The sequence below is a fragment of the Bufo bufo genome, chromosome 1, assembly GCF_905171765.1.
Source record: "Bufo bufo chromosome 1, aBufBuf1.1, whole genome shotgun sequence".
Lineage (NCBI taxonomy): Eukaryota > Metazoa > Chordata > Amphibia > Anura > Bufonidae > Bufo > Bufo bufo.
The window spans coordinates 189,004,242-189,030,070 of record NC_053389.1 but is presented as its reverse complement, the minus strand read 5'-3'; the positions used below and the strand labels follow the sequence as shown (position 1 = coordinate 189,030,070).

Sequence of the window (25,829 nt, the reverse complement as noted above, 5' to 3'; positions counted from 1 at the left end):
TGTCCATTATTTTATTTTTTTAATACACCATCACCACCAAGCAAGACTTATGAAGGGATCTATACTTATCCAACCCGTATAATGCCCGGGCCCCTCACTCAGGTGGTACGTAGCTTGCTCCCCGACAGCCGCGTTATAGCAATCTGCAATAGGGACGAGACTTCCTAGCATGACGAGTGATGCTAGGAAGGCTCGTCCCCATCTTGGCCTGCTATTGGCTGACACCCGCATGTTTTAATTGTGCGACGGGGAGATGCAGCTGGGGCAGTGCGGGCATCAGAAGCGACGCAGGTGCCAGGGAACAAGGCAAGTACAACCTGTGTGAGGAGCCCGGGCATTGGGCATTAGAGGGGGGCGTTATAGGGTTTGGATAACCCCAGTTAACTACTCCTTGTCAGCACCGGGCTGTCTTCACTGCACTCCCAGTCCCCACAAATATACTTTTGCTACATGTACAGGACGACTGGCCTCAGCTGTGATCGATCACTGCTGGGTCATGTCACCTCTGAGGCCAGTCATTGGCTGCAGTGACACACATGACCCCATCCATGCAAGAAGTTTATATGCAGGGAATGGAAGTGCAGTGAAGACAGCCCAGAACATAGTGGCAGGGAGCAGGTCCTACCGAGGTGGGGAGGGGAAACTTGAAAAAAATTAATTGTGGACATCATTTTCATGAAATAGGAAATCCCTATGGAAAGAACCAAGCTGACTGCTGGAGCAGAATTAAAAGGGAAACTCCAACCCAAACAATTCTGTCAGGATTATGAAAGAGCCGTTTAACCGCACAGCTTTGTCGCGGCAAGAATCTTTTCTCACTTACACTGTTCCCGCATGCCAGCCTCTCTGCACTTCCGAAGTCTGCATTCCTGGCACTTGCGGCGCATGTACATGTCCATCTGACATTTGCCGTTGTTCTTGCAGGTATACTTGGCATTTTTCATGACACTACGCCTGAAGAAGCCTTTGCAGCCCTCACAGCTCAGCACGTTGTAATGAAAGCCAGAAGCCTTGTCTCCGCACACACTGCACACTTCATTGCCGAGCATCTTGGGTGCAGGGCCCTTCTTTCTTTTACGCTCCGGCTCCTCTGCTGTTGGTAAAAAAATGAATTTAGATGATAAACTATGAGAAATAAAAAAAAATAAAAGACAAAAAAAACAACAAATAACTGAGGTCTACCTTAACCCCTTAAGGACTCAGCCCTATTTCACCTTACGGACTTGGCCATTTTTTGCAAATCTGACCAGTGTCACTTTAAGTGCTGATAACTTTAAAACACTGACTTATCCAGGCCATTCTGAGATTGTTTTTTCGTCACATATTGTACTTCATGACACTGGTAAAATGAAGTCCAAAAAATTCATTCATTTTATTTATAAAAAAATTGCAAATTTACCAAGAATTTGTAAAAAAAAATTGCAAATTTCCAAGTTTCAATTTCTTTACTTCTAAAATGCATAGTAATACCTCCAAAAATAGTTATTACTTTACATTCCCCATATGTCTACTTCATGTTTGGATCATTTTGGGAATGATATTTTATTTTTTGGGGATGTTACAAGGCTTAGAAGTTTAGAAGCAAATCTTGAAATTTTTCAGAAATTTACAAAAACCCAATTTTTAGGGACCAGTTCAGGTCTGAAGTCACTTTTTCGAGGCTTACATAATAGAAACCACCCAAATGACCCTATTCTATAAACGACACCCCTTAAGGTATTCAAAACTGATTTTACAGACTTTGTTAACCCTTTAGGTGTTCCACAAGAATTAATGGAAAATAGAAATACAATTTCAAAATTTTACTTTTTTGGCAGATTTTCCATTTTAATAATTTTTTTCCAGTTACAAAGCAAGGGTTAACAGCCAAACCAAACTCAATATTTATGGCCCTAAATCTGTAGTTTACAGAAACACCCGATATGTGGTCGTAAACTACTGTACGGGCACACGACAGGGCGCAGAAGGAAAGGAATGCCATACGGTTTTTGGAGGGCAGATTTTGCTGGACTGTTTTTCGACCATGTCCCCATTTGAAGCCCCCTGATGCAACCCTAGAGTAGAAACTCCATAAAAGTGACCCCATCTAAGAAACTACACCCCTCAAGGTATTCAAAACAGATTTTACAAACATTTTTAAACCCTTTAGGTGTTACACAAGAGTTATTGACAAATGGAGATGAAATTTCAGAATTTCAATTTTTTGGCAAATTTTCCATTTTAATCTATTTTTCCCAGTAACAAAGCAAGGATTAACAGCCAAAGAAAACTCAATATTTATGGCCCTGATTCTGTAGTTTATAGAAACACCCCATATGTGGTAGTAAACAGCTGTACCGGCACACGGCGCAGAAGGAAAGGAATGCCATACGGTTTTTGGAAGGCAGATTTTGCTGGACTAGTTTTTTTTAACACCATGTCCTATTTGAAGCCCCTCTGATGCACCCCTAGAGTAGAAACTCCAAAAAAGTGGCCCCATTTTAAAAACTATGGGATAGGGTGGCAGTTTTGTTGGTAGTAGTTTAGGGTACATATGATTTTTGGTTGCTCTATATTACACTTTTTGTGAGGCAAGATAACAAGAAATAGTTTTGGCACAGTTTATTTTTTATTTACAACATTGATCTGACAGGTTAGATCATGTGATATTTTTATAGACCAGGTTGTCACGGATGCGGCAATACCTAATATGTATACTTTTTTTTATTTATGTAAGTTTTACACAAGGATTTCTTTTTTGAAGCAAAAAAAAAAAATCATGTTTTAGTGTTTCCATAGTCAGAGCCATAATTTTTTCAGTTTTTGGGCGATTACCTTGGGTAGGGTATGATTTTTGCGGGATGAGATGACAGTTTTATTTGCACTATTTTGGGGTGCGTGTGACTTTTTGATCGCTTGCTATTACACTTTTTGTGATGTAAGGTGACAAAAAATTGTTTATTTAGCACAGTTTTTATTTTAAATTTTTTACGGTGTTCATCTGAGGGGTTAGGTCATGTGATATTTTTATAGAGCCTGTCGATACGGACGCGGCGATACCTAATATGTATACATTTTTTTTATTTATGTAAGTTTTACACAATAACAGCTTTTAAAAAAAAAAAAAAAATGATGTTTTAGTGTCTCCATATTCTGAGCCATAGTTTTTTTTAATTTTTTGGGCGATTGTCGCCGGTAGGGGCTCATTTTTTGCGGGATGAGGGGACGGTTAGATTGGTACTATTTTGGTGGGCAAACGCTTTTTTGATCGCTTGCTGTTGTACTTTTTGTGATGTAAGGTGACAAATGGTTTATTTAGCACAGTTTTTATTTTATATTTTTTACGGTGTTCGTCTGAGGGGTTAGGTCATGTGATATGTTTATAGAGCCAGTCGATACGGACGCGGCGATACCTAATATGTATACTTCCCCCCCCCCCCCCCCTATTTTTTTTTTAACTTTATTTGGGGAAAATGACGTTTTTGTTTATTTTTACTTGAAACGTAATTTTTTGGGGGGAAAACTTTATTTTTTCAACTTTTTTTTTTGTCCCACTTTGGGACTTGAACTTTTGGGGGTCTAATCCTTTACAACGCATTCCAATACTTCTGTATTGGAATGCATTGGCTGTATGAGTAAGGCCTCATGCACACGACCGTTGTGTGCATCCGTGGCCGTTGTTCCGTTTTCCGTGATTTTCTGCGGACCCATTGACTTTCAATGGGTCCGTTGAAAACTCGGAAAATGCACCGTTGTTTATCCGCGGCCGTGATCCGTGTTTCCTGTCAGTCAAAAAAATATGACCTGTCCTATTTTTTTGACGGACAACGGTTCACGGACCCATTCAAGTCAATGGGTCCGTGAAAAAACACGGATGCACACAAGATTGGCATCCACGTCCGTGGCCGTAGGCTACTTTCACACAGACGGATCCGCAAGATCCGTCTGCATAAAAGCTTTTTCAGAGCTGAGTTTTCACTTCGTGAAAACTCATATACGACAGTATATTCTAACTCAGAGGCGTTCCCATAGTGATGGGAACGCTTCAAGTTAGAATATACTACGAACTGTGTACATGACTGCCCCCTGCTGCCTGGCAGCACCCGATCTTACAGGGGGCTGTGATCCGCACAATTAACCCCCTTAGGTGCCGCACCTGAGGGGTTAATTGTGCGTATCATAGCCCCCTGTAAGAGATCGGGGGCTGCCAGGCAGGAGGGGGCATACCCCCCTCCCCTGTATTTAACTCATTGGTGACCAGGGCGGCCTCCCCCCCCCCCCCTAATTAAAATCACCTTCCCCCATCATTGGTGGCCAGTGCGGCCCCCCTCCCTCCCCAGTATTATATTCATTGGTGGCCAGTGCGGCCTCCCCTCTCTCCCCCCCCCTAATTAAAATCACACCCCCCCCATCATTGGTGGCCAGTGCGGCCTCCCCTCTCTCCCCCCCCCCTAATTAAAATCACACCCCCCCCCCCCATCATTGGTGGCCAGTGCGGCCTCCCCTCTCCCCCCCCCCCAATTAAAATCACCTTCCCCCATCATTGGCGGCAGCGGAGAGTTCCGATCGGAGTCCCAGTTTAATCGCTGGGGCTCTGATCGGTAACCATGGCAACCAGGACGCTACTGCCGTCCTGGTTGCCATGGTTACTTAGCAATTTTTTGAAGCATTATACTTACCTGCGATGTCTGTGTCCGGCTGGGCGCTCCTCCTACTGGTAAGTGACAGGTCTGTGCTATAGGCAATGCGCGGCACAGACCTTTCACTTACCAGTAGGAGGAGCGCCCGGCCAGTCACAGACAGCGAAGGTAAGTATAATGCTTCTAAAATTGCTAAGTAACCATGGCAACCAGGACTGCAGTAGCGTCCTGGTTGCCATGGTTACCGATCGGAGCCCCAGCGATTAAACTGGGACTCCGATCGGAACTCTCTGCTGCCACCAATGATGGGGGAAGGTGATTTTAATAGGGGGGGGGGAGGAGAGGGGAGGCCGCACTGGCCACCAATGAATATAATACTGGGGAGGGAGGGGGGCCGCACTGGCCACCAATGATGGGGGATGTGTGATTTTAATTAGAGGGGGGGGGAGAGGGGAGGCCGCACTGGCCACCAATGATGGGGGGGTGTGTGATTTTAATTAGGGGGGGGGGAGAGAGAGGGGAGGCCGCACTGGCCACCAATGAATATAATACTGGGGAGGGAGGGGGGCCGCACTGGCCACCAATGATGGGGGAAGGTGATTTTAATTAGGGGGGGGGGAGGCCGCACTGGTCACCAATGAGTTAAATACAGGGGAGGGGGGTCTGCCCCCTCCTGCCTGGCAGCCCCCGATCTCTTACAGGGGGCTATGATACGCACAATTAACCCCTCAGGTGCGGCACCTAAGGGGTTAATTGTGCGGATCACAGCCCCCTGTAAGATCGGGTGCTGCCAGGCAGCAGGGGGCAGTCATGTACAAAGTTCTTAGTAAATTCTAACTTGAAGCGTCCCCATCACTATGGGAACGCCTCTGTGTTAGAATATACTGTCGGATATGAGTTTTCACGATCTAACTCAAATCTGATGGTATATTCTAACAGAGGGGTTCCCAGACGCTTCAAGTTAAAATATACCATCGGATTGGAAAAAACTCTGATCCTATGGTATATTAACTCCTGACTTTACATTGAAAGTCAATGGGGGACGGATCCGTTTGCAATTGCACCATATTGTGTCAACGTCAAACGGATCCGTCCCCATTGACTTGCATTGTAAGTCAGGACTGATCCGTTTGGCTCCGCACGGCCAGGCGGACACCAAAATGTCTTTTTTTTCCATGTCCGTGGATCCTCCAAAAATCAAGGAAGACCCACGGAAGAAAAAACAGTCACGGATCACTGAACAACGGAAATCCGTTTGGCGGACCGCAAAAAACCCAGTCCGTGTGCATGAGGCCTAATACGGTGTGTATTACTCATACAGCTTCCGGTGCCTGTGAGATCCAGGGGGCTGGATCTCACAGGCTCTTCACGGAAGGCAGCGCAATGCCTCAGGAAGGCATCACACTGCCTTCCATGCCATCGGGTCCCCCCCACAGCCCCATGGGGACCCGATGGCACGCCCGATCGCCGCCACAAACCGCAGGTAAAGCCGCAAACAGCAGGTCTGAATTGACCTGCGGTTTGCGGCGATTGCCGATACGGGGGGACAGGATGCCCGCTGAATGATTTCCTTAAAGGGGTTATCCGAGTTAATAAAAAAAAAAAAAAAAACACTTAAAATCCATCAGAATATACATATAATTTGGTTAAGCTTGATTTCATCAAGTTAAAACCCATATGTCCACCTTTTCATGGTTCTGTCATTGCTTTGTTTACATGCTGAAGTACATGCTGAGGGGGCGTATAACAACAAAGCCTGAGCTCTGCCTCATGAATATTTCTGGGCGTGAACAACCTGACCTTCCCCTCACCCTGCTCTGCACTTTGCATAAAAATAAATAAATACACACAGGGCAGAAGACCTCCCTGTCACATTGCAGCTGCACAGTGTAAGGTTATGTTATTTTACATACATTTCTTTCATGTTTGGTTTTGTTTCTAGTCTAAAAATGTTCTTTCTGTTATTACAGTATATCAAGGAGGACGTATTTGCACTAATTCCAAATTCCGTCACCATAGAAAATGAATGGGTCCGCACCCGTTCCGCAAAATTGCAGAACAAATGTGGACCCATTTGCGGATGTGTGAATGGAGCCTAAGGGTACTTTCACACTAGAGGCAGGATCGATCCAACAGGCTGTTCACCCTGTCGGATCCGGCCAGCCGCTATTTTGCCGTGCCGCTGGACTGCCGCTCTGTCCCCATTGACTATAAAGGGGACGGTGGTGGAGCTATGGCGCAGCACGGCAGTGCACAGCGAGCGGCCACTTGACTAAAAGTCCTGGATTTTTTTTATGGTACTTTCACACTAGCGTTAGTGTGATCCGGCAGGCAGTTCCATCGTCGGAGCTGCCCGCCGGATCCGCCAATCAGTGTGACAACTGACAACATTTGTAGACGGATCCAGGTGCGGATCCGTCTAGAAATGCATTGCAATAACGGATCCGTCTATCCGCTTGCCATGTCGATGGACGGATCCCTCTTGCAGTCTTTTTCACAGTTTTCATGTTCTGCGCATGCGCAGACCGGAAGGGCGGATCCGTCCTTCAGTTGTTTTGCAAAGCCAGATCCGCAAGGCAGCTCCGTCGTCGGAGCTGCGTGCCTGCTGGATCCGCCGATCAGTGTGACAAGTGACAGCATTTGTAGACGGATCCAGGTGCGGATCCATCTAGAAATGCATTGCAATAACGGATCCGTCTATCCGCTTGTCATGCGGATGGACGGATCCCTCTTTCAGTCTTTTTCAGTTTTCATGTTCTGTGCATGCGTAGACCGGAAGGACGGATCAGTCTATCCGCTTGTCATGTGGATGGATGGATCCCTCTGTCAGTCTTTTTCACATTTTTCATGTTCTGCGCATGCGCAGACAGGAAGGGCGGATCCGTCCTTCAGTTGTTTTGCAACGCCGGATCCGCAAGGCAGCTCCGTCGTCCAGGTGCGGATCCGTCTAGAAATGAATTGCAATAACGGATCCGTCCAGCGGCACGGGCAAATAGCGGCAGGGCGGATCCGACAGGGTGAACAGCCTGTCGGATACGTCCTGCCGCTAGTGTGAAAATATCATTAGCAATATATGTATCTAAGCAATATCTATATTATTCAAATATATATTCAATATGGATATTGCTTAGATAAATCCATATATTGGTGGCAGATAAGGATTTTATATAGCTGAATAATGATGATGATGATGATGATAATAATGATGGCCAATAATTTATTTATATTTCCCAGGGGGTGTTGAATGTGTACTAGTGTGGGGGGGGGACGACGACGACCCAGGGCTGTAATAGCGATCCCCAGATGCAGAGGGGAACGTTTACAAACTGCCACCTCTAGCCCCAGTGAATGCAGGAGGGACAAACATACCCTGTGCTGCTGGAGAAGAGATCACCTTGGTATGTACTGCACATGAGTGATCGCATAGCAGAGCCGAGGCAGTGACAAGAGCTGGAGGGGGGAGGGCACCAGAGGCTCTGACGTTTCGTTTACACAGCCTGGCCACTCCCTCAAGCAGGGAGAAGCTTGTAAACGAGACGTCACCAGCAGAGCTGGCTTACTGACGTCAGGTGTAACATGACCCTGAACTGAACTGGCCAAACAGTGATAGATAGGTAATGAAAGTGATTTTAAGAATCTTTCACTGGTCTACAATAAATGCAATTAGAATAGATTTATTTAAGTCGGATAACCCCTTTAAGGACTCGGGAAACAGGTACCGGTACTTCCTACGTCCCTAAGGGGTTAAAGGGAACCTGTCATCAACTTTATGCTGACCTCACTGAGGGCAGGAAAAAATAGTGACAGAAATGCAGATTTCAGCGGTGTATCACTCATGAGCTAAAAGTAAGAGGTTGCCGAGAACCAGCATCATAATCATTGCAGCCCAGGCCTTGAAAAAGAGTGAAATCTACATGAGAAGAGTCCTGGTTATTCCTAATCTCCTGCTCTCTCACCCATCTGCTGATGATTGGCAGTTCTCTCCTAGAGAGAAAGGGAGAAAACTAGGTAGAAGACGGTCAGTCATCAGCAGGTGGGCAGGAGAGCAGGAATTCATGACTCTTCTCAGGTGGCCGTGACTCTTTTACAGGCCTAATCTGCAATGATTATGATGTTGGTTCTCGGCAACCACTTACTTTTAGCTGATGAGTGACACACCGCTGAACTCAGCATTTCTGTCAATACTTTATACTGCCCTCAGTACAGTCAGCATAAATTTGATTACCGGTTCTCTTTAAAGGGGCGAAAACTCAGATGCTGTTTAAATGGCAAGTTCTACAACTTTCATATATACCGTATTTTTCGCCCCATAAGACGCACTTTCCCCCCCCCCCCCAAAAGTGGGGGGAAAATGCCCCTGCGTCTTATGGGGCGAATGCTTCCATTTTACATTGCAGTCTGCGATGTATGAGCCGGGTAAGAGGAGGGGCTGGAGTCCGGAAGTAGGGGCGGGGCCCGGTGCAGTCACTGTACTCTTACATCGGGCCCCCAACCGCTCACCGAAGTATTTATAAACATGAATCCTTATCCTGTTATTAAGTTTAACTAACACTGCGCTCTCCCATGTTCCCCTGTATCCCCACAGCACTTACTTAAGCTTCAATAGCAGGCAGAGCGGACGGCAGCAGTAACGTCACTCACTGACGTCGCGCGCCTGCTCCGCCTGCTTCATTCATAAAGTGGGAGGAGCAGGCGCTCGACGTCAGTGAGTGACGTTACTGCTGCCGTCCGCTCTGCCTGCTATTGAAGCTTGTTCGGAAGTGCTGTGGGGATACAGGGGAACATGGGAGAGCGCAGCGTTAAACTTAACAGGATAAGGATTCATGTTTATAAATACTTCGGTGAGCAGAGGGCCGGTGTATTGGGGGACACTGTTATGAGGGGGATCTGTGGATGACATATAGCAGTGTCATCCACAGATCCCCCACCCCATAACAATGCCATCCACAGATCCCGCCACCCCATAACAATGCCATCCATAGATCCCCCCCCCCACCCCATAACAATGCCATCCACAGATCCCCCCCCCCCCCCACCCCATAATGCCATCCACAGATCCCCCCCCCCACCCCATAATGCCATCCACAGATCCCGCCACCCCATAACAATGCCATCCACAGATCCCCCCACCCCATAACAATGCCATCCACAGATCCCCCCACCCCATAACAATGCCATCCACAGATCCCCCCACCCCATAACAATGCCATCCACAGATCCCCCCACCCCATAACAATGCCATCCACAGATCCCCCACCCAATAACAATGCCATCCACAGATCCCCCCACCCCATAACAATGCCATCCACAGATCCCCCCATAACAGTTCCATCCACAAATCCCCCACCCCATAACAATGCCATCCACAGATTCCCCCCACCCCATAACAATGCCATCCACAGATCCCCCCACCCCATAACAATGCCATCCACAGATCCCCCCCATAACAGTTCCATCCACAGATCCCCCACCCCATAACAATGCCATCCACAGATCCCCCACCCCATAACAATGCCATCCACAGATCCCCCCCACCCCATAACAATGCCATCCACAGATTCCCCCCACCCCATAACAATGCCATCCACAGATCCCCCCACCCCATAACAATGCCATCCACAGATCCCCCACCCCATAACAGTTCCATCCACAGATCCCCCACCCCATAACAATGCCATCCACAGATCCCCCACCCCATAACAATGCCATCCACAGATCCCCCCCACCCCATAACAATGCCATCCACAGATCCCCCCCACCCCATAACAATGCCATCCACAGATCCCCCCCACCCCATAACAATGCCATCCACAGATCCCCCCCCCACCCCATAACAATGCCATCCACAGATCCCCCCCACCCCATAATGTTGGCTCAAGACAACCCATGTCAGTTTACATCTTATTCGGGTACTTGGTCGTTACTGAAGGACTCCCTCCTATTAAAGGGAACCTGTCACCATAAAAATTCAGTGCAGTCTGCAGGCGGCATGTTATACAGCAGGAGGAGCTGAGCAGATTGAAAGAGTTTTAAGGGAAAAGATTTAGTAAAACTTTAATTTAGGACTCATGCAGGCGACCATGATTGGCGCAGAAAACACGGTCCATGTGTTGACTGCGGCTCCCCTGACTGTATGATAGTAATTTATAACACAGTCAGTCTATATCTGATCGCAGGGCTATTGCACTGTAGTCATATGATGATGTGAGCGCAGTACAATAGCCCTGCGATCAGATACTAACTGGCTGTATCATAAATTACTATGACACAGTCAGTTTTCGTCAGGCAAGCCATGGGCGGCCCATGACATATGGCCAACACGGACCATGTCTCCTGGGCCAATCAAGGCCCTTATACATTTAAATTCCTGCTCATTCTGGGTTTTGAAGTCAAGGAGCCGGTCCTATCAGTGACTGAGCCTTCCCTCTATGGCTGTGTATACAGAGATAGCTGTCAATCACTGATAGGACCGCCTCCTAGACTTCAAAGCCCAGAATGAGCAGGAATTTAAATGAATGATGTACAGGTTTTACTGAATCTTTTCCCACAAAATTAGATTACCTAGCATTTTCATGGTGACAGTTTCCCTTTAAACAGAAAAAGGGGAGACTTCTGTAAACCGTCTAAAAGAAAAAAACTTTGTTGTCCACAGCAACCAATCACAGCACAGATGTAATTTTTTTATTCTGCTTTTGCATAATGAAAGCTGTGCTGTGATTGATTGCTATGGGCAACAAAGATTTTTCTTAGACAACTTTTAAAAATCTACCCCAAAAAGTACTGCTTGGATGGAATCAGTGCAATAATGTACTGCAGCAAGCATCCTCCTCCTCCTCCTCCTCCTCATCATGCTCTTAGCCTGAACGTGCTGTTCACTTGTCAGAACAGCAGTTAGTGCTTCAGAGCATCTTTCCTATTATCTCTAAAGGCACTCCCTGCACTTCATTTGCCAATCCATTGGTCACAACCTAGGACACCAGAATAAGTGAGCAAAGGGTAGTCAATCGTGGCTCTTGTCTGAATTTCTATTCATTTCACTAGAATTTAAAGGGTTTCTGACACCCCATTAAACCGTTTTTTTTTTTTTTCTTTACTAATAATCCCTATAGTGCGATCTCATGATACATAAGCAAATTAATCATTTTGGTTCAGTAGAATTTGCTAAAAATCGATTTTTAAAATATGCTAATTACCTTGCTACCAGCAAGTAGGGCGGCTACTTGCTGGTAGCAGCCGCATCCTCCGATGGTAATGACGCCCCCTCGGCATGCTGATTGACAGGGCCAGGGAAGGGAATCGTTCTCTGCTGGCGCTGTTAGAATTTGAAATCTCGCGCCTGCGCCGTACCTGTCTTCAATTGGCGCAGGCGCACTGAGAGGCGGCCGCTCTCTCGACCGCTCCATCCTCAATGCGCCTGCGTCGATGACGTCATCAAGTACACCCGGAAGAGATTTATTATTAATAATCGTTGGTGGTATAGTGTTAATAACTGTCATTTTTATAAAATTATTTATTCCCATTTCGTTGGTGGTTTTTGTGGCAGCATGCTTATTATGTACATACTTACCTGATTCGAGCATCCAGCGACGTCACCAGACTCTCCGCCTCCTTCCAGCGATGCCGGCGTCTTCTCTTCCGGGTGTACTTGATGACGTCATCGACGCAGGCGCATTGAGGATGGAGCGGTCGAGCGAGCGGCCGCCTCTCAGTGCGCCTGCGCCGATTGAAGACAGGTACGGCGCAGGCGCGAGATTTCAAATTCTAACAGCGCCAGCAGAGAACGATTCCCTTCCCTGCCCCTGTCAATCAGCATGCCGAGGGGGCGTCATTACCATCGGAGGATGCGGCTGCTACCAGCAAGTAGCCGCCCTACTTGCTGGTAGCAAGGTAATTAGCATATTTTAAAAATCGATTTTTAGCAAATTCTACTGAACCAAAATGATTAATTTGCTTATGTATCATGAGATCGCACTATAGGGATTATTAGTAAAGAAAAAAAAACAAAACGGTTTAATGGGGTGACAGAAACCCTTTAAAGTATAAACAAGATGTGCAATTTTTCACTTTTTATAGGGTTAAAGGGGTTGTGTCAAGTAAGTTATCCCCCATCTACAGGACAGGGGATAACTAACTGATCGGTGGGTGTCTGACCACTGGGATCCCATGTCCCCATCATGATAGAGCGGCATGCCAATCATTTGCTGCGCCGCTCCATTCATTCTCCATGGTATTGCCGCAGTACAGCGTTCTCCTATGCCATGGTGGTGGAGCATGCACGCTGCCATTCCATTCAAAGTCTTTGGGACTGCTTAAGATAGCCGAATCACATGGTGGATGAATGAAGCAGCAGGAGCGCGCGCTGGACTGTCACTCCATTCAGATGAAGGATCTGGGACTCTTCCTCTCATAAGAAGCCATCCCAGCAGTCAGATGATTATGATTATCACCTATTCTGTGGATAGATGATACACAGTCATTCTGGGACAACCTCTTTATCAAAAAAAGAACCTACTTCTAGTACAGCTTACAGAACCTTTTTACCCCAACAGTACCTTTTTCCTACAACTACACCATCCCTAGTGAAGGGGACATCTTCGGGGAACACTCACCAGTGCTGTGCGAGGAGCCTTCTCCATCTGTTCCCAGGATTTCATTTTCGTTGGGCGCCGAGGAACCTAGAGATTCTGACCTTTCCTCCTTTATGTGCAACTTAACAGAGCTGGCAGAATCCAACAGTATTGTATCCACGGGGTGGAAGGACTCTCCATCTGTTCAGGAGAGAGACAAGTCCAAGAATGAAGATGAAATAACTCCTGTGCTCCTTCTGAACCTTCAACCGTTAAATTACTATGAAACCTCAATCTAAATCCAGGACTTTGTATAAGATGATCTGCCAGTCACTTACCGAGTGAAACATCGGAGCCATTGACAGCCGTGGCTGACATATTTAGTCAGGCGTCTCCAGGCATCTTCCAGGCCAAACACTGTACAGAACACACAAGCAATCAGAAAACATTACTCATAATTACTCACAATCTCCAACTGCTATTCTGCAGCTGACATCATCTTCCCAGCACTAAGCCAACTGAGCAGAGCTGTGACCTTGGCTACTTTCACACTAGCGTTTTTTGCAGATCTGTCATGGATCTGCAAAAACGCTTCCGTTACAATAATACAACCGCATGCATCCGTCATGAATGGATCCGGTTGTATTATGTCTTCTAAAGCCATGACGGATCCATCTTAACACCACTGAAAGCATCCATCATGAACGGATCCGGTTGTATTAGGTCTTCTATTGTGCCAGAGAAAACGGATCCGTCCTGGCACACAATGTAAGTCAATGGGGACGGAACCGTTTTATCTGACACAATCTGGCACAATAGAAAACGGATCCGTTTGGCTCTGTTTCTTCAGCCGGACAGCAAAACGCTGCAGCCAGCGCTTTGGTGTCCGCCTCCAGAAAGGAATAGTGACTGATCGGAGGCAAACTGATGAGTTCTGAGCGGATTCTTTTCCATTCAGAATGCATTAGGGCAAAACTGATCCGTTTTGGACCGCTTGTGAGAGCCCTGAACGGATCTCACAAACGGAAAGCCAAAACGCCAGTGTGAAAGCAGCCTTAGATTTTTCATGCCATGGAGGAGAACCTCATTAGGAAGCACCAGAAATCATTAAAGGGGTTCTTCAATGCCATGATTATAATTTTTTTTTCAACAAATAGCAGTCAATGGTAAAAGTAATAAAATGAGTAACTGCTCACCTCACCAATCCCCTGCGGCTCCCATGTCGACATTTCACTGGTCCCCTGCTTGTCTTTGTTCACCCATCTGTGACCTCTGCAGCAAATATTACAGATATATATCATTTATATAATCATAACTGGAGCAAGGTTTTTAAAGAGGTTGTCTGAGATCAGAAAAAATAGGTCTGCACTAGCACCACCTATATATCTAGTGAGTGGGGCTATACTGTAATACAAGTGTGGCTGGAGCCCACCTTAGTGAACTTGTTGGTAGTCTAATAAGGGATACAATCTCTGTGTGTATATATATATATATATATATATATATATATATATATATATATATACACACACATATATATACACACACACACACACACCTAAAGAATTATTAGGAACACCATACTAATACGGTGTTGGACCCCCTTTTGCCTTCAGAACTGCCTTAATTCTACGTGGCATTGATTCCACAAGGTGCTGATAGCATTCTTTAGAAATGTTGGCCCATATTGATAGGATAGCATCTTGCAGTTGATGGAGATTTGAGGGATGCACATCCAGGGCACGAAGCTCCCGTTCCACCACATCCCAAAGATGCTCTATTGGGTTGAGATCTGGTGACTGTGGGGGCCATTTTAGTACAGTGAACTCATTGTCATGTTCAAGAAACCAATTTGAAATGATTCGAGCTTTGTGACATGGTTCATTATCCTGCTGGAAGTAGCCATCAGAGGATGGATACATGTTCTCATTCTGTTTACGCCAAATTCGGACTCTACCATTTGAATGTCTCAACAGAAATCGAGACTCATCAGACCAGGCAACATTTTTCCAGTCTTCAACAGTCCAATTTTGGTGAGCTCGTGCAAATTGTAGCCTCTTTTTCCTATTTGTAGTGGAGATGAGTGGTACCCGGTGGGGTCTTCTGCTGTTGTAGCCCATCCGCCTCAAGGTTGTGCGTGTTGTGGCTTCACAAATGCTTTGCTGCATACCTCGGTTGTAACGAGTGGTTATTTCAGTCAACGTTGCTCTTCTATCAGCTTGAATCAGTCGGCCCATTCTCCTCTGACCTCTAGCATCCACAAGGCATTTTTGCCCACAGGACTGCCGCATACTGGATGTTTTTCCCTTTTCACACCATTCTTTGTAAACCCTAGAAATGGTTGTGCGTGAAAATCCCAGTAACTGAGCAGATTGTGAAATACTCAGACCGGCCCGTCTGGCACCAACAACTATGCCACGCTCAAAATTGCTTAAATCACCTTTCTTTCCCATTCTGACATTCAGTTTGGACCAGGACCACCCCCCTAAGTGCATTGAAGCAACTGCCATGTGATTGGTTGACTAGATAATTGCATTAATGAGAAATAGAACAGGTGTTCCTAATAATTCTTTAGGTGAGTGTATGTAATATATATAATATATATATATATATATATATATATATATATATATATATATATATAATATAAAAAAAAAAAGGCTGGTTCAGAGGCTCTGCCATGTCCCATATATTTTCCTCCTTATTGCCCTGTGTCTGGCTTCTAGACAACTGGCTGTAGCAGGAGCCTTCCCCCTTCCGCAGCAGGACATAAAGCCATTAATCCCAGCCCCATCAACTGTTACACAGCAGAAAATGGAAGTGTTCAGTAGGGCATTAACCTCCATGTTCCCTGCAAGATTTCTACAAGACAGATTCATGAACATGTAGAAAATCCTGCACACTGGCAAACGATGGGGGCAAGATTATCTACGGTGCACTTTCATCATTCATTCCTAGGTTTAGTCTTTCTTTTAAAGAGAGCCACAGCCATGTACATTAGATAACTAAATTACTGCGCTGGGTAGGGGTCTGAAGGACATTAGGAAACATACTTTAATTACATATAAATCAAGGTTTAAATCAATATACAAATTAGAAGTCAAGTGTCAAATCGGTGCTAAGCCTCTCAATCATAATCCCTGCACCACACCTCCCCGTCTTGACTGATGGCTCCTTAGCCGCCCAACGACACAAATTCTAGAGCCTAAATCTTGCACATGTGCCATGCAATATCAAGAAGGCGCATGCACAACACTCTCCAGACTGTTTGCCAGGCTGAATTTAGCACTTGAATTAGTGACGTCAAACGGCAAAGGAGAGGTCATTCCTGATAGAGGGGAACGCACGGGCTGCGAGTAAGGTTGAGAGCCTGGGCACTTGCTATGATGAGGATGCCTACTGGGCACTTATGAACTCATTAGCATATTAAAGAACATAAATAAAATATGTTTAGTAATGTGCTTAAAACCCTTACCCAGCACTGTTATTAGTTTGTATAAGGGTCCATTCGGACGTCCGTAGTGACACCGGACATGGCCGCCACTATATAGAGGATTCCTATTCTTGTCCGCAGCTGCAGACAAGAATAGGACATGCTCTATTTTTTTGCGGAGCCGCGGACCGGAAGTTCGGGGCTGTGGACCAGAAATGCGAAATGCGGTGCTGTCCGCATCTTTTCCAGTCCCATTGAAAATGAATGGGTCCGCACCCTTTCCGCATAATTGCAGAACGGATCCGGACCATTCATACGGACAGTGAATGGACCTCAACGGTGTAAATGGCTCTGAAAGACTCTTTAAAGAGAACCTGTCACCATTAAATGGAGTGCAATCTTCAGGCAGCAGGTTATAGAGTATGAGAAGCTGAGCAGATTGATATATGGTTTTGTGTATAAAGATACAGTAAAAACTGTAATTTATACATTTAACTCTGCTCTTTTTAACTTAAGACCATCCTTGTGTACAACTATCAGTGACTGACAGCTATCTCTGTATACACACTTACACAGGGAATGCTATCAATTACTGATAACACCTCCCCTGTGAACAACTATCAATGACTGACAGCTATCACTGTATGCACACTTAGAGCACACGACCGTATGTATTTTGCGGTCTACAAAAAACGAATCTGCAAAAAATATGGATGACATCCGTGTGCATTCCGTATTTTGCGGAATGGAACAGCTGGCTCTTCATAGAACAGTACTTATCCTTGTCCGTAATGGTCTCATTTTTTGCGGAACGGAAATACGGAAACTGAATGCAACTTCTATTTTTTTGCAGACCCATTGAAGTGAATGGTTCCGCATACAGTCAGCAAAAAAAACACAACGGACACGGAAAGAAAATACGTTCATGTGCATGAGCCCTTACACGGAGAATGCCATCACTAATAACACCCCATCTGTGTACAGCCATCAGTGATTAACAGCTATCTCTGTATACACACTTAGCATTCTCTGTGTATCAATCACTGAAAACACCATCCCCGTGTACAGCTATCAGTAACTGACAGCTATCTCTTTATACACATTTACACAGAGAATACTATCACTGATAACACCTCCCAGTGTACAGCTATCAGTGACTGACATCTCTGTATGCACCCTTACACAGGGAATGCTATCGATAACTAACCCTCCCCCCTCCCGTTTACAACTGAAGTCAGAAATAGCACAGATATAAATACATAAAATACATATTTCACTGAATCTTTTCCCACAAAACTATATATCAATCTGCTCAGCTCCTCCTGCTCTATAAAATTCTGCTGATTAGGGCTTGCTGGTTTTGCAAAAAAATAAATAAATATTCGATTATTTTCAATTTGAGGACGATTATCGATTTTTCTCGTCTGTTTTTATTTAGCTTTTTGTCGAATTGTTGATTTTAGGGACACCAATTTGGCATACATATAACTTAGGGTACTCCACTAGCATTAAAGTTTTTCGGTATTGGGTTCCATCACAGGGGCTTAATACCGGAAAAAAAACTGATCAATGCATTCTGAATGGAGAGCAATCCGTTCAGTATGCATCAGGATGTCTTCAGTTCAGTTACTCTTATTGTATTTGGTATTTTAATCCGTCCAAAATTCCAGGAACACTTTCCATTGAAATGCATTAATGCCGGATCCGGTTTTCCAGTCTGTGCGTGCGCAGACCTTTAAAAATGCAAAAAATAAATAAATACCGGATCCGTTTTTCTGGATGACACCGGAGAGAGGAATCCGGTGTTTCAATGCGGATGCGCACACAGATTTCAGGATCCGGCAGGCAGTTCCGGCGACGGATCTTCACAACGCAAGTGTGAAAGTGCTCTTAAGGACTATGTACATCTTTGCTTATGATTGCATTTTACTCATTTTTGGCTAAAAATCTTTTTTTTAATTGGCCTTTATCAAAAATATTGAGCCATTCAAACCTTATCTCTAATCTAACTAAGAGGTCATAAACACTTATTTAAGCCATATTCTTAACAGAAAGATAAGAATTGAGCTATAATGAGCGTTCATAGTGTCAGAGACCAGAGGTAAGGAGTCCGTCAGCTCCCCAAAAGACAGAAAAACCACAGGCTGCTACTACAGCATCTCAGCTATGTACACAAGAAAGGATTCCATATTTTTTATGAATAAAAAAAAAAAAAAAAAAAAAAAGATTTTTAGCTTAAAATAAGTACAATGCAATTTTTTTTTAAATCCTTCAATGATTAACTTATTTTTCTGGTGTGCGGTAACGGGGGAAAAAGAAGCTATTCCACTTTTTGCACTTTAAATTTATGATGTTTACTGTGTGACATAATCAGCATGTTACTTTTATTGTATGGGTCAGTGCAGTTACAAAGATACCAAATATGTATAGCTTTATTAGTTTTTTTTTACTACTTTTTCATAATAACAGCACATCTAATGCAAAAAAATTGTTTTTATGTTGTACTTCAACGCTTATTTTTTGCATGAGGAGATGTAGTTTCATTGGTACCATTTTGGGGTACATGGGAGGCAAACACATTCCATAGAGGTGTGCAGGGTTTTTACCACTTTTACAAAATAAAACCACTTTATGAAAAAATATATTTATTTAGATTTATGTAAATAAACTTTATTATGCTTTATTATTTTTTTTTTACTTTAAAGGGCTCATTCACACAACCGTATCGTTTTTTTTTTTTTGCAGAAATCAGGCCGAACTGGATAGACAGATGTCTTTTTTCAACCTTATGTTACTATATTAAATAAATATCCTCCTCCATGATAGAAATGCCTATTCTGGTCTGCAAATACGGGCAAGAATAGGACATGTTCTATCTTTTTTTGCGGGGCCACGGAATGGACATACGGATGCGAACAGCACACGGTGTGTTGTCCGCATCTTTTGTGGCCCCATTGAAATCAAAGGGTTTGCATCCGATCTGCAAAATTGCAGAAAGGATGCGGACAGAAATCTATACGGTCGTGTGAATGGGCCCTTAGGGACATAGCTTTTATAATGCACTGGTATACCTAGCATCACTGTCACACGTTGGTTGTCTATTAAGGCTACTTTCACACCTGCGTTAGGTGCGGATCCGTCTGGTATCTGCACAGACGGATCCGCACCTATAATGCAAACGCTTAGATCCGTTCAGAACGGATCCGTTTGCATTACCATGAACAAAAAAAAAAAAAAAATAATAATAATATATATATATTTTTTTTTTGTTCATGATAATGCAAACGGATCCGTTTTGACTTTACATTGAAAGTCAATGGGGGACGGATCCGTTTGAAAATTGAGCCATATTGTGTCAACTTCAAACGGATCCGTCCCCATTGATTTACATTGTAAGTCTGGACGGATCCGTTTGCCTCCGCACGGCCAGGCGGACACCCGAACGCTGCAAGCTGCGTTCAGGTGTCCGCCTGCTGAGCGGAGCAGAGGACAAACGGTGCCAAACTGATGCATTCTGATCGGATCCGCATCCACTCAGAATGCATTAGGGCTGGACGGATCCGTTCGGGGCCGCTTGTGAGAGCCTTCAAACGGAACTCACAAGCGGAGCCCCGAACGCTAGTGTGAAAGTAGCCTAAGCTGCACTGCAATTGTTTTTGGAAAGGGTACTAAAAGGGCAAATTACTGCCGATTGCATTGAATGTGTGGTGACAGTTTCTCTTTAAGTCTAAAGCAAAAGAAATCTAAAAAAATTATCCATATATCGTACATACCACTCAAAGTTCAGCAAAGGAGCTTTAACTGGAAACTGAAGTCTTATTCCACCCAGGCAGTCAGATACACTCTCTCATCTTCAACTCTTGAATCTGCAAATAAGAGGACACGCTTACAGCATATGTGTGTAGGTAACCAGTGTAAAACACATATAAGAAAAATAAATAACCTAAGCACTAGCGTCTTGTCTGGCAGCCGAAAAATGAGATTTTTTGTGAAACTCACCTGTAAAATCTTTTTCTCGTCTTTTCCATTGGGGGACACAGACCATGGGTATAGCCTAGGTCATTACTAGGAGGAGACACTATGCAAATAGAAAAAGAAAGCTCCTCCTTCCTGGGCTATACCCCCATGTTCAACCGGAAGGACCCCAGTGCGTGCAAAAGCAGTAGGAGAAGGAGACCAACGCCATAGAGACCAGAACAAACGGAATACCGCCATCGGACCGAAAACATTAAAGGGTTTCTGTCACCCTGCAAAACTCATTTTTTTTTTTTTGGATAGTTAGATTGCTCATAGTGCGATATAGCAGAATATAATGCTCTTACTTACTTTCATGCGGCCGATTCTTTATAAAACGAACTTTTATAATATGTAAATGAGGGCTCTACCAGCAAGTAGGGAGTCTACTTGCTGGTAGCTGCTGCAGAAATCCACCCCCTCGCCGTGTTGATTGACAGGGCCAGCCGTGATCTCCTCCTCCGGCCGGCCCTGTCAGTAATTCAAAAATCGCGCGCCTCGCGTCATTCGGCGCAGGCGCTCTGAGATGAGGAGGCTCGTATCCTCAGCACTCCCTCAGTGCGCCTGCGCCGATGACGTCTTCTCTTTCGGTGATGTCATCGGCGCAGGCGCACTGAGGGAGTGCTGAGGAGACGAGTAAGAGCATTATATTCTGCTATATCGCACTATGAGCAATCTAACTATCCAAAAAAAAAAAAAGAGTTTTGCAGGGTGACAGAAACCCTTTAAGGACCCGAAGAACTAAACCAACCCTTCCTACAACAGGTAAGAATGGGAGGGAGCGGTGTCACTCAATGGAAAAGACAAGAAAAAGATTTTACAGGTGAGTTTCACAAAAAAAATTTCTCCTTTTCTCGAACATTTCATTGGGGGACACAGACCATGGGACGACCTAGAGCAGTCCATGGGGTGGGAAAAAACCAGCACCTCCAGGAGAAAACGCTCAGCGGTCAAACAGGAACCACCGCCTGCAATACCTTGCGCCCAAGGACAGCATCAGCCGATGCCAAAGAGTGCAACTGGTAAAACTTTGTAAAGGTATGCAAGGAAGACCAAGTGGCCGCCTTACAAAGTTGAGATGCCGAGGCGCGATTACGCCTAGCCCAGGAGGCCCCCACCGCACTGGTGGAGTGCGTGGTAACCCCAGCTGGGGGAACCCTGCCACGGGACAGGGCGCAGCACGCCTTATCCTGATGGAAGACCAAAAAGGGCTCCCTACAGGAAAGCGCGGCCAGCTCCGATACCCTCCTGATCGAGGTAATCGCCACCAAAAAGACCACCTTCCAGGTGAGAAGATTCAAAGAAACCTCCCTCAAAGGTTCAAAGGGAGCCACCTGGAGGGAAGACAGAACCAAGTTAAAGTCCCAGGGGGGCAGGGGAGGAACATACGGAGGGACTGAATGTGCCACCCCTTGTAGGAAGGTCCTCACTGGACCGGACAGAGCCAGGAATCGCTGAAAGAAAATGGCCAGAGCAGAGACCTGACCCTTCAGAGAGCTCAAGGACATTCCCATCTCAAGACCCGACTGGAGAAAGGAGAGGACCACCGGAACCGAGAAACGAAGGGGAAAAACGCTCAGTTTCTCACAAAAGACAAGAAAGGCCTTCCAGGTACGATAGTATATATGGGATGAAACTGGTTTTCTGGCCTTGATCATGGTCTTCACCACAGAGTCCGAGAAGCCCCTCTTCTTCAGGATGGCGGTCTCAGAAACGTGGGAACCTTGTTGTTGAGCCTGGATGCCATCAGGTCGACATCCGGGCGGCCCCACCGGTGACAGATGTCCTTGAAAACTTCCGGATTTAAGGGCCACTCTGCTGGATCCACCGTTTTGCGGCTGAGAAAGTCTGCCGTCCAATTGTCGATCCCCGGGATGTACACTGCTGACAGTACTGGAACATGAGTCTCCGCCCACTGGAGGATCCTCTCCGCCTCCTGCATCACCGTCCAGCTGTGGGTCCCGCCCTGATGGTTGACGTAAGCCACGGCGGTGGCATTGTCTGACTGGACCCTTACCGGGAGACCTGCCAGGAGATGAGTCCAGTGAGAAAGGGAGAGGAAAATTGCTCTGAGCTCCAGCACGTTGATCGGAAGGCGGGCCTCCGCCGCCGACCAAAGCCCCTGCACCGTCCGGGTCTGTAGAACACCACCCCAACCTAGGAGGCTGGCGTCGGTGGTGACTATCGTCCAAGAGATCGGAAGAAAGGACCTTCCTGAAATCAAGTTTTGGGGGGGGAAGCCACCACAAGAGGTCCGCCCCAACCCAAGGAGGCAGATGGACTCGAGAGGTCAGACCGTGCGACGTCCTGTCCCAAAAGGACAGAATCGCCCGCTGTAGAGGCAGAGTGTGAAACTGGGCATAGGGGACGGCCTCGAAGGAGGCCACCATCAGCCCCAGAACCCTCATGTCCCTGGTCAGGGTAAGGGAAGAGACCGCCTGCAAAAGAGCCGAAGCCCGGACTGGATCCCCCGGAACCCAAGAAGAGAAGAAACGCTCCGGAGGCCTGGAAGCGAATTCTATCTTGTAACCCGATGTCGGGCGGGCTGACTGTGGCCGCGGGCGCCAGGAAGGCTGCGGCTTAAAGGCAGGTTTCTTACGGGAGTCCTGAGAGCCACCCGGGAAGGGGACCGCCGCAGATCTGGAAGAGGAGAAGCGACAAAAGGACTGGTTCCTAGAACCGGAGGACCGACCTCCAAAAGGTGCGCTTGGATCTAGATTGGGGCAGGTTGTACTCTTGCCCCCCCGTCGCGTTCGAGATTATCTCGTCCAGCTTAACACCGAAAAGCCTGGAACCCGAAAAGGGGAGGTTAGTGAGGGAATGCTTAGAGGAAGCGTCAGCGTCCCAAACCTTCAACCAGACTTCTCTACGCTGTGTGACCGAAAGGGCCGAGATACGCGCAAAGAGAATGCTAACATCAAAGGAAGCTTCGTAGAGAAACTTTGTCGCCTGCGACATCTGGAGGACAAAATTCAATGTGCTCCGCCAGATCCTGATGGTGGTGCTGCAACCATACGGAAAGCTCTCTGGAAACCCAGGCCGAGGCGAAAGCGGGCCGCAGGCCAGTGCCTGCCAGAGTGAAGATGGCTTTGGACAGAGAATACAAACGCCTGTCCACTGCATCCCGTAGAGACGAACCGTCCAAGACAGGAATAGCCGTATTCTTAGCTAATCTGGCCACCGGCGGGTCAACCTTAGGAGAAAACACCTGCTGCACATTTTCTGCAGGAAATGGATAAAGAGTATCCATACGTTTCGTAGCAGAAAAACGATGATTCGGGCAGTCCCAGGCCTTAGATAGGACCTTGTCGAACTCGCCATGTATGGGGAATACAACCGTTTGAGGTTTCCTCGAGTGGAAAAGAGGGAATTCCTGGCTACCAGCGGAAGGAGATTCCCCCTGGATATCGAAAGTATCCCGGACCGCCGTCACCAAGTCTGCCACCATAGTGGACAGCTTGGGCGAGGGCTCCAGCTCTGTGTCCTCATCGGAACTGGATCTTTCCCCTTCCGATCTATGATCTCTACGAGGAGGGGAAGTTTCTGAACGGGCCTCTAGGCGAGGAGGGGAAGCAGAATCATCTGAGGAAGGATGCTGCTGTGTACGCTGCCTCTTAGTGGTTGAGCGTCCCCTATGGGAACCACTGGGAAGCGGTATGGTGGTAGCCACAGGATCCGTAGACACCATGCGCTCCATGAAGGCCATGGCGGCCCGAGAGACTTGGGCTAAGTCAGCGGCCGCCCTAGAAATGGCAGAGGCCCAAGCGGGTTCCGCAGCTCTGACAGGGCGGTGGGAGGACTGGGCTGAGTGAGAGGGGGAGGAGGGAGGGGAGGATGATCCTGTCCAGAGGCAAGGCAAGAGTCACAGGACCCGGAGACAGAAAGTGGCAAGCCGTAAACTTTACATAGCCCCAGTGGGGCCGACTTGGATTTTTGTGAGGCCCCAGGTTTTGGCATGATGGCGGTAATCCAGCAATGGAAGGGGCGAGGGTCTCCTACCGTTCCTGCAGCACGCAACCGGGACAGAGTGGAGCCGGGAACAGCCTAGAGCGCTGACCCGGAAGTAGCAGAAGACAGAGCGCCGCCCACAAATCGCGTCAGGAGGCACGAAACCCTAAATATGAAAATAAGAAGACACGGCTGCCGGAAGGGTAGGATGGTCCGCCCCCTAGACACTGCCGAGGGAGGCCGGTAAGTTGCCGCTTATATAGCGATGCCCCAGACCGGTATCCTCTCCCCCTTCAAACCCCCCACCAAGCGGCCCTAACGTCACACCCAGGAGACAGGGGAGGCAGTGTATTTATCTGCGTCCTGTAGTCTTCGCCCTCAAATCCACACCAGCGGAGGTCACCTCTCAGTCAGCTGGCACAAGGATTGGCAGTGATCTGGAGGAGGGCAGGAAGGTGACCCCAAATCTGGTAGGCCGCCGGAGCTGCAGATAGAGCCCGGTTCCACTTAACTTTTGGGGGAGGATGGGAGGTAGCCGGGACGTCAATTCGACCCCGGCGCTTGCTCCACCAAGAGCTACAACGAAAGTATGAAATTAAACTTACACCGTTTTTTCCTAGCGTTCTATTCTATAGATATTCTGTTCTGTGACAGGTCACAATTTCCCTGCCTGAAAATGAACACTGAAAATAATATGTACAATACATAGATACATGATGTCATGTAACACGGCGTCATTTTTCTAGGTCATGAAGTCTCCTAACAGATCTTTTGTGTTCAGAGACAACTGTTCGGACAAAGACCTGGGAGAGAACAGCCATGAAGTCAGAAGTATTTATGGAAGAAGGCTCCCAGTACTGGGAGGTGATGTGCTTGAATGGAATCCAAAGATGTAGGAAAAAGGGTTTATTTTTTGCAAAAAAACACAACAACAAAAGGGTAGTGAGTTTTTCTAATTTTAGTTTACTCTATAGAGCATAGTATACTTTAGACTTGAGATAGCTATAAACAATCAGCAAGGAATAATGGGAGATTTCAGTTCTGAAACCTGCAGAATTGTGAATGTAGAATAGAATACAGAATACATACAATGTATTCCCACTCTACACAGTATCTAAATTACTTCTACTTCAGACTTTCCCAACTTATCTTCCCACAATCGACCCACAGAATAGGTAATATATGCCTGTTTGCTGGGTCCTTCACCATTGATCATAAGAACTGGGGTCCCAAGCCCTCCTGATCGTC

At 46.4% G+C, this 25,829-nt stretch overlaps 1 protein-coding gene across 2 annotated transcripts in view; it reads right to left on the bottom strand.

Moving 5' to 3' along the window:
- Window positions 1–25,829, bottom strand: part of LOC121002241 (oxysterols receptor LXR-beta-like) — a 60,322-nt gene that overhangs the window by 10,698 nt on the left and 23,795 nt on the right. For both annotated transcript variants that reach the window (XM_040433612.1, XM_040433619.1), the window contains exons 2-6: window positions 20,393–20,485; window positions 14,383–14,458; window positions 13,525–13,603; window positions 13,229–13,387; window positions 824–1,093 (exon numbers count right to left, since the gene is read on the bottom strand). In XM_040433612.1, the coding sequence (XP_040289546.1) occupies window positions 824–1,093; window positions 13,229–13,387; window positions 13,525–13,564 (469 nt within the window). In that variant the 5' untranslated portion in view covers window positions 13,565–13,603; window positions 14,383–14,458; window positions 20,393–20,485. The remainder of the gene's footprint in view (window positions 1–823; window positions 1,094–13,228; window positions 13,388–13,524; window positions 13,604–14,382; window positions 14,459–20,392; window positions 20,486–25,829) is intronic.